The 14005-nt window shown below is 46.5% G+C and overlaps 1 protein-coding gene across 15 annotated transcripts in view; it reads right to left on the bottom strand.

Annotated features, from left to right (window-relative positions):
• Positions 1-14005, bottom strand: part of UIMC1 (ubiquitin interaction motif containing 1) — a 39490-nt gene that overhangs the window by 19753 nt on the left and 5732 nt on the right. For 13 of the 15 annotated variants that reach the window (XM_055717742.1, XM_055717749.1, XM_055717744.1 and 10 more), the window contains 3 exons: positions 7756-7846; positions 2432-2556; positions 927-2084 (listed from right to left, as the gene is read on the bottom strand). In XM_055717742.1, the coding sequence (XP_055573717.1) occupies positions 927-2084; positions 2432-2556; positions 7756-7846 (1374 nt within the window). The remainder of the gene's footprint in view (positions 1-926; positions 2085-2431; positions 2557-7755; positions 7847-14005) is intronic. The other 2 variants (XM_055717747.1, XM_055717755.1) reach the window with 1 other exon arrangement.

Raw genomic sequence — 14005 nt, 5'->3', positions numbered from 1 at the left:
AAGTTAAGTATCTTTCTAACACCAGGGTAAATGATCAAATACACTTGAAAACAGGAACAACAGAGCTGAGGCTTCAGTCATAGAGAAGATAAAGTTATACAATGATCCGGGAGTGAAGTCATTATGAAAAATGAGGGTTGGAAAAGGCTGACACAAACCTAAAATACAGCAGTAATAAATACTTCATCTGACTAGCAATCTGTTTAAACTTAGCAGTGACAGAAAGCTGCCTTCCGCTCCAACAAGAGAGTCCTGACGGAGACAGAGGCTGACACCTAGCGTCTAGCAGACCCAACAAGCAAGCCAGAGAGGTGCCCAACCACCAGAACAAGGACGACGAGCATTGCCGTGATGACAGATCACCCATGACAGGCAGAAGACGCCTGTGAGCACGCAGAGCCTCTCCCGGCCAAAACTGCAGGACCACTAGGGAAAAGAGCACTTGCAAGGGTGAAGCACGCGCAGACACAGATGAGCATGTAGGTGTAAAAAGGAAAGGCTACACTGCAAGGACAAAAGCCACATGTCTGTTCGCAAAGGAAAACACAGAGCTCTCCACGTTGCCATGGGTTTATAAGCTGGTTTGCCAGAGCTGGCGGTGGTCAGCATCAGCTCTGTGCTCGCTACCTTGACACACTGCCAGGCTACACCCTTTCGAGAAGGCCAGTCAGCTGGAAGTCTTTTTCTCAGTGGTGCATTAATGGACGACTGCCAGGCTGCATGATGGCCCCTACCGTTTGTGAGCTGGGTATCAGCCTGTATGCTTTGCCTCTCCCTTTCACTGTAAACTGCGGGGCTAGGGGAGGAAGACCCTAAATTTTAAGAGGAGCTTTAAACAGCAATGCCTGGTTTGCAGAAGGGACTGAACCCTAAAATGGGCAGAAGAGCAGGACTGCTCAACATCTGCTCAGTGGCGAAGCTCTTACCTGGCAGTAGCTGGTGGTAGGTTCATCATCAGAAGTGGAGTTCTTCTCTTCTTCAGTGCTATGCCCTGGACTCTCTGCCTCCCTCCTCTTTGAAGGAAGGAGCCAAGTGATGCTCTCAGACTCCTTCTGCCCATCTGGGTCTCCATCTTCTGTACCATCAGCAACCCCATTCTCCCTACTCATCTGCTCTCCTTTCCCAAGCTCATTTTGGCTCAAGGAAGAACTGGGCACAACTGGGTTACCAAACTCCTTCTTATGCAATAGCTGCCTCTGAGCCTGCTTCAGGCTCTTCTGGTAAACCTCCAGCTGACACAAGATGACTTTGGTGTACTGGTTGGGGTCCACCCCTTTGGGGCAGAAGGGGATGCCCCAGTAATAGTGCACTGTGTCTCTGGTCTCCTCCTGCTTGTGCTTCTCCTCCGCCGGATTCAGTATGCAAAGCTCAGGGGTACAGTCAGGCACCTCGTTCTGCTCCGCTTGCTCTGTGGAAACATCGACTTTGGTGGCGTGCCCAGGCTGTGAGGTGTGTTTGGTACCTGCTCCTCCACCACTCCTCCTGGGGCTGCCACACTGTTCTGCGGTCCAGCTCTTCCTAGGTGTGGCTGAGCTCCCGGCACCACCTTCTCCTGCAGAATGGCGAGTGCAGGACAGGCACTGCTCTTTTGGTTCATGGCCTGTTGCTTTGGAAGAGCCGGAGGGGCTTGTGAACAGTCTCCGAGGTGTCAGTCGCCAGGAGCCTGAAGTCACCCTGCCAAAGGTGGGACTCAAAGAGATGAGGTCCTCTCTGAGAGTGCTGGGTAACATGTTACTAGAATCACTTTTTTCTGATGAGGAAGGCTTCTCACTTGACCTTGTCACAGGCTGGCCCTTCCCCGGAGACACGATTATGCTGGATACTAGTGAGCTTTCGACAATTTCCTGGCTTAACCTCCTCAACACTACCAGGGGGCTCCGGGCGACATCCATCTGTCCATTCCCATCAGCTCTGGTGCTCTGTGAGTGGGAGCTGCACTCAGAGCGAGGGGTGTCAGGGCAAAGCGCCAGATCTCCCAGGATCTCAGAGCCTTCTTTCTCAGCAGGCTGGCTTTGGCCTTGTGCGCCCAGTGCTTCTGCAGACAACTGAGGGGTTGCATCAGAGGAATCCGAGGGCTGACAGCTCTGAAAAACAAAAGGTTGATTCTCCAAGAGGCATGTTGTCTACCAGCAGAGCATACCAAGGGCTCCCCCAGCACACTAGCAGCCGTCACCTGGACTCTAGACACACAGGCACAACCCTGATCAGAACTGTGTACCCCAAAACAGATGACAGCTGGAGTTAAGACTTCATACGCCCCTCTCACTAGGAATGGTACAAAACAACTACTCTGCAACTGCTGTAGTTCCAGCTCATGCTGGAAATAGCTAGGCCCCCAGTAAAACCTTCTTTTGTGCAGTGTGGCAAAGCAAGCACAGAATGCAATGCTGCTGAAGAACCCCAGTAAGCCTCTTCACAGAAGCACACTTACATTAAGGCTCTCAGCAATGGCCTTCCTCAAGAGCTCCTCCTCTTCCTCTTCTTGACAGTTCACTTGTCTAGCTTCTTGCTCACTCATTTTCAGGGCCAGTGCAAACTGTTCCTCTTCAGTCATCTCTACAGCAGAAGAAATAGGATAATGTCAAGTCACAGCTGCAGGTATATGTAAACACCCAAGCTATACCCATCATGTTGGGAGAAACGTCCAAGGGTGCCGCCTGCCCAGGAGGAATGCAGAGTAAAACACCTAAACTTCAGCTTTCCCAAAAATGTGCCACCAAAACCAGAGCAGGCAAGACTAAGTGAAAAAGATAACCCAAGTCAGGAACTTCAGTTAGGGTTTCTACAGCAATCTAAACTCTGACTCCCTGGGTATATTAATAGCAACAGGACTTTTCATTTGCCCTCATCAAACAACACACCCTACAGCTGCAAAACACATGTTCAAGGAGAGGGGAAAAGGACAGATCTCCGAAGTGTGCTCATTTTTATATCAGATAGGCTCAGCAGTAAGGCAAGATACAGAACCCATCTTAATACACTTTTTTACTAGCCAAATAGCACACCTCACTACCTTCTGACATGCAGATACCTGCAATACCACAGAAGACCTACCTAAGAGAAAGAGCACTACGTCTTGTTCACCCACCCCGAGCCGCAGGTGGAAAGCTCTGTGAAGGATAATGTTACTTGCTCACTGGTATCATGGAGGATCTTTCACATGCATACATCCCCCTTCTTCTCACATCACCACTCCACTGCATCACTAAGTCAGTCATGCATGGGAAACAGGTTTTCTACAGTTCTAACTGCTATTTCAGCAGAAAACATCTTCCTGAAATATTCCTCACTCAGAGCAAACCAGAAGCCAAGACTGGCTATTTAGAAACTAAGCAGTTAGTTACTTTGGAAAACACTTATTTACTTAGATTCGATTCAACACTTTCACCACGCTTAAAATATACAATGCCTGCAGAATAGAGTGCAGCTTGAAAAACAACTCAACAGCACTCTCAGGAGCTGAAAAAATACATCTTCTCACTTGAAACAAATTGACAGATTTCCTTCAAAACCCGCTCCTTCCTTCAGGCAGAATCCTGCATGCGCCATCTCATGCATGAACCAAAAGGCTTGCTCTCTGATGGGCTAAAACATCTTTAAGGCACACAATTTGAATGGGAAGGCTGCCCAAGCACAAAACATGCCTTCACTGCAGCCACTTTCGGAAACAGACAGTTCCCTGGATAAAGATGTATTCAAAAGTTGCAGGCTCCCCTTTTCCTCTTCCCACCAGCCGCCACCAAAATACAGCAGCGCAGCCTCCCTTGAAGCAGCCTGGGATTGCACTGGTCTTAGCACAGACCGTGCATCACGGCACTGCTGCATTGAGGTGCATCCATACAGCAGCAGGCTTTGCTTTGCCCTTCCCCCAGCTCGTTGCTAATGGCAGGCTGGTTCTCCCCCACCCAAGCAGGATTTGAAGCATTTTTGGACTGTTCTGATTACCAGCCGTAGATGCCTTTACATGTCCTACTAAATCAGCACTTAGATTCAGGTCGGGGGTTTAGTTTTGTTTCTTTCTTTTTTTTTTTTTTTAATTTCTTTAAAAATTAAGAAAGAGGTTGAAGCGAAGGCAGACTGCAGTGCACTCAGGGATCTTTTGTCCTTGGACAAAGTCACTCTATGTTACAGCCAGCAGGGACCAGGGGAAAAAAAAATAATGCATCCTTTAATGGAAAGCACACGACAGTCCAGTGTATGAAGAAGGCTCCCATCCCCAAGAAAAGCAGTAACACACAGTACTTCCACAATACCTAACACCTCCCAAGCATTCAATAAGCGTGTGCTGATTTGTTTCCCTGCCCAAACCATAACAGCAATCATGCCAGATCCTGCAAACTCTGACACGTGCAAGAAAAGCAGCGCACGTGATCAGCGCCCCACAACACAAGACTTTCCACGTGCTTAAATTAAAACGGGGGCCTAAGCGCTCACCAGTTCAGGCTATCAACATCCATGAAGCTTAATAAAAAGAAACATTTTTTGGCGAGTTACTACTGTACATTTTGTTTTCTTCTCCCTCTCTGGCACAGCAATTTCCCCTCTGGGGACAGGGAATGTGCCAGACAAATGCTGCCTCTGGCAAAGAAACCAGCGACAAACAAGATGCACTTAGTGTATGTTCCAGTTGAGTAGGTGCTCCTGAGATGGGGAAATCTCGAGTTTAAATCCACCTGGCATTACGGTGGGGAGAGAAAAGAGCAGTTCTGCTCATGCCTTCCAGGAGACCTGACCTGCTTTAAGCTGAGTGGTCCAGAGCTGACGGTATTTTGTGCTCCACATCTGATCTCAGCATCGTGTGTTTTATTAAACTTGATGTTGATTGCACCGGTCATAATTTACAATGATTAGAAATCCAGAGAGCTGCATTAGCCCCCAACCGGTGTGTGCAAACAGACCTCTGGAGCGCTCCAGGCGCAAGCACTGAGCGTGCAGCGGAGGCGAGCCACACTCCAGGAGCACACCGGTGGGGCAGGGGAGGAATGGCCCCTCTCTGTCTGGACAGACATGCTCTGTTCCGCCCAGCTCACACACATGGCACACCTCTCAGAAGCCCATTCCCGCTGCCAGGTGGGGAAGCGCCCGCACCTCCGGCTGGGAACTGTGTCTCACACTAAAATCCACTCGCCTCGCATCCATCCCAACACAGCATGAAATCCCAGTGCCTCTCCAGGGACCAGGGTATCCAAGAAACCCACAGATGGGAAGGAGGGGTCAGGGAGAAACCGTTTTTAAGACATTGCAGCCCTAAACAAATTAAACCATTTCAGAGCCTTTTTAAATGCTAATATGGCAATTTGCTAAGCGATTTATGTTCCATTTTGACATTTGCAAAGTGAATTAGATGCAAAACCCCACTAGTTGTAGTTCTACTTAGTAGCAAGAGATTTACTCAAAAATAACAGAAACGGAATCTCAGTATTTCTACATATCCAAAGTGCAATTACAGTAAAAACATTCAAATGTGCTTTAAAGCACTGACTTCCTCCGGAAAAAGAGAAAGAGATTTCTTTAGGTTTTGCATTTCCATTTATCCTGTCAGGATGAAACGTCACAGATATATTTTAGTTATGGCTTTAGGTTAAAATGAATAAAACCACAACAAAGCAAAAATGGGAGGATACGCTTTATAACCAGAGCCTACAAATATCTGAAATTTTCCAGTTTTGAGGAGAAAGAACTTGCTCTACCCAGAAGCACCGAATCTTTACAAAAGACAATTTGCCTCACAATTCAAAGAATTTATTTAAAGACACTGAGAAAAATAATTACTACTTCAAATCCTAATTTGCCTAAAAGCAAACACCTAAAGCCTAATTATAGCTTCCTATAAATGAGAGAACAGACCCACCATCACATATGCTTAAACAAGCAACTGCTCTCTGACCGAGCAGTGCTAGGCACCCCCAACCTCCTGCACTTCAAGGAGGCAGACATGCACACACACACACACAAAAAAAAAAAAAAAAAAAGGGAAAAAAAAGGTAGCTTTTGCCCCAGGAGGAGAAAAACTATTATCAGTAATTTCAACATCTAGACACACAGCAGAACTCTTCCATTATACAACGGATAGAGAGCCAGCCCTGTCTCCTGCGGATTTTCTGGAGCATGCCGAACACCTTTCACACAGCACCAGCTCCCAAAACCCAGCACGCTCAACAATGTAATGAGGACATCCAACTCCAGCAACTCCCTGTTCTTAGCACCGTATGTTTGGCCACATTTTTACGGAATCTCTAAGGTGGGGTTTCAGTTTTTATCTGGTGTTCTATTTCTTCTGGGAGAAACAGAAGAAAAAGAAGAAAAAAAAAAAATAGAAGGAACTCTTCCCCATTTCTGACTTTGCTATCTTACTTGTTCAACACAGGACATGCACAGTGGGTTTCAACTCCCACAAAGAGCCAGGATGTTTCATGCTATGGCCTTAGGCCTCTATTAAAAACAATTTAATTCACACAAGCCCTGTGAGGACTGACAAGCCCAACTGCTGCTGCTTGCAGAGCACTGGCGTGCTCCATTTTGCTCAGTGATTGCTTTGGGTTTTGCAGGAGACAACATCTCTCCCATTTTAAAACGTTCTGAATTTAACATGCTAGATGGACTCCTGCCTTGCAGAGCACAAGAACGTGAGTGCAGATCCGCTGGGGCAGAGAAACAGTCGGCCCACCCGGCTGCTGTAACAAGTGGTGCTGTACGGGGAGTACAGGGAAGCCTTGCCACACTCAGCAGTCCCTTCTGCTTGAACATCCCCGGTCTTCAGAAATGCTGCTTGCAGAATATGAGTGGAAACATGCCAGCCTGTTCCCTTTAGCATCTGTTTATAGACCTATTATCCATGAATTCATTTAATCCCTTATTAGAGCTGCTGATACTGACCCCTCCACAACCTCCTGTGACAAAAATTTCCAGGAATCCACAACATGCTGTGTGAAGCATTACGTTCCTTCACCCATTTTAAACATATCTCCTGCTACTTCCACCAACTGCACCCTGGCTGTAGGAGCTAGTAAACAACAGCTCTGCGTTCAGCCGAGGCACTGCCTTCCTGATGTGAACTTTGATCCCACCTTCCTCCCCAAACAGAGCCGCCCCAGGCTTTCTAGTCTGTCCTCATAAGGCAGCTGCTCCATCCCCTTCATGGCTTGGGTTGCCCTCCTCCGGAGGTACCATAGTGTCCTTGAGATGCAGAGACCAGAACTGAACACAGTGCTGATGTGGGTGCACCAACACTTTATATAACAGCAAAATGACATAAAACAGATCTCTTGTTCTTAACATCCTTCCCTATGATGCCCAACGTTGCTGGCTTCTCCAGCTGCCCCCATGCTACAAGCCAATAATTTCAGAGAACTGTCAGCTGCAACTCAGATCTTTCCTGAGCTGCGCCTGCCGGGTCAGAGCATCACAACGTTTCAGGGAAAGACAGCAGCAGAGGGGCCTGAACAGAAAAGCAGTTTGTGACTGACAGTGCTTTCAAATCAGCTTCAACCAATCTTGAAACCCAGTGAGGTACCGACACCCTCGCACACTTATTTTGGAAGCATACCAGTCTGCACACACACTGCCTGGGGAGAAAACAAGTGACAGAGTGCCTATTCACAAAGGCAAATTTTACCCCTGAGAAGGGTCTTCTCCGAGAGCTGTGCATCCCCGAGCCACATCACAGCCTTTCTGCAAGGGAAATAATCTCTAACACAAACAGCAGAAGCTGCTCAGCACCAGTCTCCAGCACCCAGCCCCACACTCAAGACGTACGTGCAATTTTTCTTTTAGCAGCAAACTTCGTTCTATCCAGCTGCTGTTTTGTTCTCTTCTTTTGCAATCTGCTCTCTTCCTTTGACTCCTGCTGTAATGGAAAAAAATACGGTGAACACATACAATATGTAAGAAATACTACCAGCCCCCCTCCTCTCCGCTACTCAGACACAAACACTGGTTCAAGAACAAGCATCTATTTGTGTGAAATTTGAATTTCAAACATAATTCAAACACATTCTGTAACTATTAAAAGCTGTGTGATAAGCATAATGAGCAAAAAGAGTTACAGACTGACATAAACAGAGAAGTAGTAGAGACAATAGACTTCATGCCAGTCACTACCATGCACTGCACCTGCTGCCCATGATTTTAGAGATAATTTGTTTGGCCTTCCTAAAACGTTGGTATTTGTAAGCACTCAGAAAAACAAAACCTTTTTATAACTGAACATCACACCCCTGTAAGCCAGGACTGTTTCCTGCCATGCAGCTTCTAGTACTCTGCCCAGACAATTTCAGGTGACCAAAACTAGAATCCTAGCCATTTCTGGGGACTCAGGCTAATACACCCCGAGGGCAGGAGAGCCAGCTGTTATTTACTCCTCATGCTATTACCTCATATTGCCACAAGTGTTTAATTTTTGAAGCTTGAATACTTCAGAAGTTTGTCGTCTCAAGGCCTCCCAGAATAACACCCAGACAAACAAGCAAAGTGCATGCTGCTTTAAGCACACGGTCTGCAACCAGAATGGTCACAGGCTTAATTGGCACACATTTATGCAAGTTGCTGTCCTAACGGCTTAAGTGAGGGCGTACACATTACTGAAGGCTGGCACTGGACCACTTCCAATTTGTCTCTCTAAGTCAGGTAGGATTAGGATCAAACCCAGTGTTTCAGGCAGAGACCCAAGCCTGACGGGGACAGGGCTTCCTATGGCTCTGCCTGCAGCTGCAGTTGTTTTGGCTGTTCACGAGACTCACAAACTGGCCACACGCCTCTGCCTCTTACCTCTTGTGCTAGGAGGGGGGCTTCAAGGCAGGGCATGTGGCTTGGGCTACTTTAATGCTAAGAGATATGCTGCTTATTTTCAAGTGTGATCAATTTCTGCTGTCTGTTGCCTGTGTTTCCGAACCTGTAAAGTCCTTTGGACTGTACCTCTATGCTGAGTTTTATTCAAGACATCTCCAGCTTTAAGTGTTATCTGTAGATTTTATTAGTGTATATACACCACTTGCTCCCTCTTACAGATCATTAATGAGGATGTTAAAACACACAGAGACCTAATATTGATCCTTTTGGCCTCAGCTTTACATCTCTCCCAAACGAGCCTCTCTTCTGTCCATCACCAGCTTTTGCCGACAGTCTTTTAGCAGGATTTCAATCCAGGAATGTTACTATCTAGACCAAATTGAATTATTTATCCAACTAAGATTTTGCAAGACGTACTATTAAGTGGTTTCCTGAAACCCTAATACATTACAGCTTTTACATGCCCTAATACCTACGCATTCCTCACTTCCACTGATTTAAGAATCAGCTCACAACAAGGCAGCAATCATGCTCGGCAAGTGCATACACACACCCATGCTCACACCTAAGGGTTTTTTCCTTTGACTGACTCCTCTTCCCCACCCAGCCTGGTTTTCATGCCCTGTTTCCAAGGTCTGCTGCTGGGTCTCCAAAAGGCTGCCTCACAGCCAGGTTCTCTCTTGCCAGAAGCTGGATGCCTAGCTCACACTCAGCAGGTGAAATCCTCTCTCTTCCAAGGCCCTGGCATGTCACTCCTCTCCAGTTTTCCACAGGCCACAGGTTCTCCTACTCCAAACTTCCTTGCCTTGGTCTGCAGCAGCCCCATGCTAACCTTGTGGGCAGCCCACACCTAAGGGAGTGGGGAGACGTCTATGGGATCACACCAGGATCAAGCTAGGATTATACGCTGGAGGAGGTTAAGCAACAGCTCTCCCACTCTCCCCAGAAGCCGTGTCTAACAGTGCTAAACCTACTCCAGCTTAAGACAGGGGCAGTTTAATCCTAGCAGGCCCTGTAAATCCCCAGCTCTTCTCTCCAGGCATCAATCTTCCCCTCATCACTCTTGCACTTGCCGGAAGGTCAACCCTGACACTCTCATCTGCAGCTCTCTTCCAGGACATGGATGTGATTTATGAGCACACCAAACTTTACACGGCTGCCAGTGCCTGCTCTGTGCACAGAGACACACGTTTACAGTATGCTCATCACGGGACAAGACAGGGCTCAAACACCTCTGGGGCTTTGGAGGGGAACAGTGTGCCCAGTGCCAAGCAGGCTGCCCAGTTTCACCGCACAGCTGAGTACGTGCCTTGGTTCCCCATGCTGGGTCCTGAAGAATCTCAACATTTACAACAGCGGCAGGAGTAAAATTATTGCAGGACACGTGTTGTACGAACCTCATACATTTGAGAAAGATGTTTAAATTGCTTAGCAGCATTCTACCAAACAGCCACAGTACAGCAAACCGCTGAAGCAAATCCAATTAATCCTGATGGGCCAAAATATACACACACATCTCAATTCCAAGAATTCTTAAATCTTCTTTATTTTTAAACCCAGAAAATAAAACACACCTTTTAATTAGGATTTATGGCTGTTTGTACCTCTGCTGGGAAAGAGCCTCACAGGCCCTGGAGTGCTCTGCATAAATGCAGGCATGGATGGTAGAAACAGAAGGGGCCAAGAAAATTCAGGGAAGACAACAGGCCTTGCTCCTTCTGACCCAACCTTTTAATGCTCATCTGTCTACAAGGATAATAGGAACTCAAGGGGGCACTCAACCAACTGCCTTTCTAATAAGATCACTAGTCCAAAAATAATCTTAATCAATTAAAATATTCCCAAACTGCAGCCAATACTCCTAGTTACAAGGTCATCTCCAACACACAACTTCCAGGGGAAACTAATTATTACAGCAGAGACGAGGTGGGAGCTGTGCACCTCTGCTCAGTGCCAGCCTGGATAGCATCTCCCTCTCCTTTGCCGTCAATTTAAAGCATAATGGCCAGAAGGAATCCAAATTCTCTTCCTGTGTGTCAGGCTCTGCAGTTTAATTTATGATGCTCTCTTATGAGCAATTTCACTGTCAGCATTGTACACAGATCAAGAAAAAGACAGATTTCCAAAGTTCCCTACACATTTAGTGGAAGGTAGACACTATTCTTCTTCCTTGCTTTTTTTTCACCTGCTTGGTTTCACCAGACAGCAGGAAATCAAATTCCCATTTTAAAAATGCTTTTGCACATACTTAAGAGAACCTGACTCTGCCAGCAGAAACAGATACAGCTCCACTTGCTTCTAAAAGCCCGTAAATGGAAGCCAGTAGCCAGCCTCCCACATCCTGCTCCCTTGAATCCACACCATAAACCACAGAAATCAGCTTCTACTGACTCAGGGAAGGAAAGGCAACGGAAGAATGTCTCCATAGCTAACAGTGCAGACTGCAAAGTCAAAAGGTCTGGGTAATTTTACCGCCCAACAGCAGTTGGGACCATCTAACAATAGGGCACAGCCAAACACCACACGTCCTGCATGGGAAATATGCAGCTGAAAACCAGACTAATTTATTTTTAAAAGCCAATTAGATGTTGGAAGTGCCACGTTCGGCTCTAGCCAAGGCTGCTGGTGAAATTAATATCACACCCTACTTTATTAGTCTCTGACTTCAGTTCAGAATCTGTTTCAGCTCTGCTCTGTCTTTCAGCTCATTAGAACAAACCTGCTGGAAGTGGAGACTCAAACAACAAGACACAATGGGGGCTTGTGCCAGAAACGTAGTTCCTTACACACAGGAGGGAGGCCTCTGCAGAGAAAAGGGCTTTTACCAGGCTGTGAGGCACCTGGATTCAGACCAATCTGATCTCCAAGGAGCAAGTGCAGCAGAACCATGAAGCCTCCTTGAGAGCGTATTCACACTGTGTTCTCCTCTGGGAACTGGAGGCACCGGATCCCCTGGTACCACTGCAGAGCCCATGGGGACAGCAGAGTGGTGCAGCAATATTCCCACGTGGCTCTGCTTCCCTCGGATGGTCAGTAGTGTGAGGTGGGCACTGCCATCCTGGCTGTGATGCTTCCAACGCCATCCTTTCCATAGCAAGATATCCCTCAAGCCGTGCCTGGTCCCAAGGTGAGTGCCCACAGCCACAGCTGGGGAACAGGACAGGGTTGTGGCTGGGTATTCCGGCCAAAGCCCAAACACAGCTCCCTGTTTCTATCAAAACCAGTACCTAATCTGCAATACCGACACATACTGTTATTTACCCAGACTGTGACTATCTCCAAACACAGGAATACTCAGGCAAAGGCATGTTCCACACCAAAGGGAAGACGGGCCATGGATGCCATGCAGAAACAGATGGCACCATCACCCTCGAGTCTTGTCTATGTCCCCCCCAAGGGCTGGCAGAGCTGATCAACCTGGCAGAAAGAGCCTATGAGACTTCATGCAAACTCTACAAGTGGAGGCAGGTACGCTCAAAGCTCCCAAAGGATCTACCCAGGAAAAACAGACCCTTTCAAAAGGTCCCAAAAAGCTGCTGAGCTGCTGTGGGATCAATTTCACTGAAGGCTGCAGATCAGTCAAATAGCTTAGCACAACTACTGGGCCTCTGGCTGTGTTCAATGTTCATGCTTGGTTAGGCATCCTGCTGGGTGACAATCACCTTTCAGACATGGCTTCAGAAAATCTTGGGGGTCAAAGAGTCTTTACCAACAGCCCAATTCAAGCAGGATGCTCATGAGACAGACCAGGAATTGCTATGCTTGGACAGAGCATTGTCGGGCACTATTTGAAATACTGTGGTTTTGTGAATGACCACCCATCCTCTGGCATGGGCAAACAATTCCCTGCAGGACTTAAACAGTCAGGGGAGACAGGAACCACTTTGCTCATTTGTCATGTCTGCATTTTTAAAAGATACAGTCCGCACAAAGAAGGTCATCTCCTCTTGTTTCCACAAAGCCAGAGAGACTGTCCTTGTTTTGTCTGACCCTTCCCAAAAAAAGAAAGGCGTTACCTGAATCCAACAATTATACACAGTAGATATCAGAAAGCCCCATATCCAGAAAACTTCCTTCTGATGCAGCATTGCAGATGTCACAGCACAGACATGAGCAAAGAAAGAAAACTTGGCAAAATAACATGGATGAGCTTGATAATCCAGCATGACTGAAAAATTCCTGGGAGAGGCAGTCTGCCAAAGATCATCAAAAGTGAGAAGCTGGAGGCTTTCCAGGTGCAGCTGCTACAAGATCTGCTGGTCTGGAAGCAGAACTAGAGACTTGTTCTATAGATACCTGCCAAGAGACTGCCAAGGAAGAAAGCCATTGAATCGATGATGCCCAAATTGTCCTTGTAGCTTTTGATTCATAAGGAACCATGTCCTAACAGATGCAAGATTAATTGAGAATGTATTGTTCTCTAAAATTGCTATTGATCGAAGCTTCCCACACCTCTTCTTGAACACATAACAAGGTCTTACTAGAGCAAGAACAACAGTTACAAGGTTCAAAATTGAAATTCAACTTGATGTACACTGAAGAGCTGAGACAGTTACAGAAGCCAGACAGTTATTTTTTTGAGATTCCAAGTAAATCACATTTTTGGGTTTGATTTTGCAGAAAACAACACGGCAAGAGACTGTGGCACTGGATCTGGAAGCTGATGACTCACAGAAAGAGACTGAACTGAATAAATCCACTCATTCAACTGACTGAACTGTTGTCACTTAAACAGAACCTAATTGGCTCTTTAACAGCCTCTCTGAGCATATCCTTTTCTGTAATATGACCGATTATGCCATCAGAATTTATTGTTTATAGACAAACTTACAGAACAGTCAGGGAGCCTAACCTTTTTATAGATGTGTTTTAAGAGACGTTTGTTTCCTCTTTTTCAGATACGTGCACATTGAGATGAATAATTGCAGACAATAACAGGTCCTGATCTTTTATGTACTGCAGCAGCTCTTATAGCTGCTGATTTCTTTTTTCCTTATAGGTTTCACAATAAAGGCCAGTGATGCAGCAGACATCTGAAGTTAACTTAGCATATTGCAGAGCTAAGGGTTTAACCCCACCGAACTATTACTGCCATATGTTCCATTTCTTTCAGGGACTTTCCCAATGGGAAAGAACTCAGACAATGTGAAGAAAAAACATCCAATATCATTTGCCCTACAGCTTCTTACTGTTTATTTCTAGTGCTTTTCCCCTCTTC

This window comes from Falco cherrug, chromosome 8, assembly GCF_023634085.1.
Source record: "Falco cherrug isolate bFalChe1 chromosome 8, bFalChe1.pri, whole genome shotgun sequence".
Classification (NCBI taxonomy): domain Eukaryota; kingdom Metazoa; phylum Chordata; class Aves; order Falconiformes; family Falconidae; genus Falco; species Falco cherrug.
This window is presented reverse-complemented; position numbering and strand designations above follow the sequence as displayed.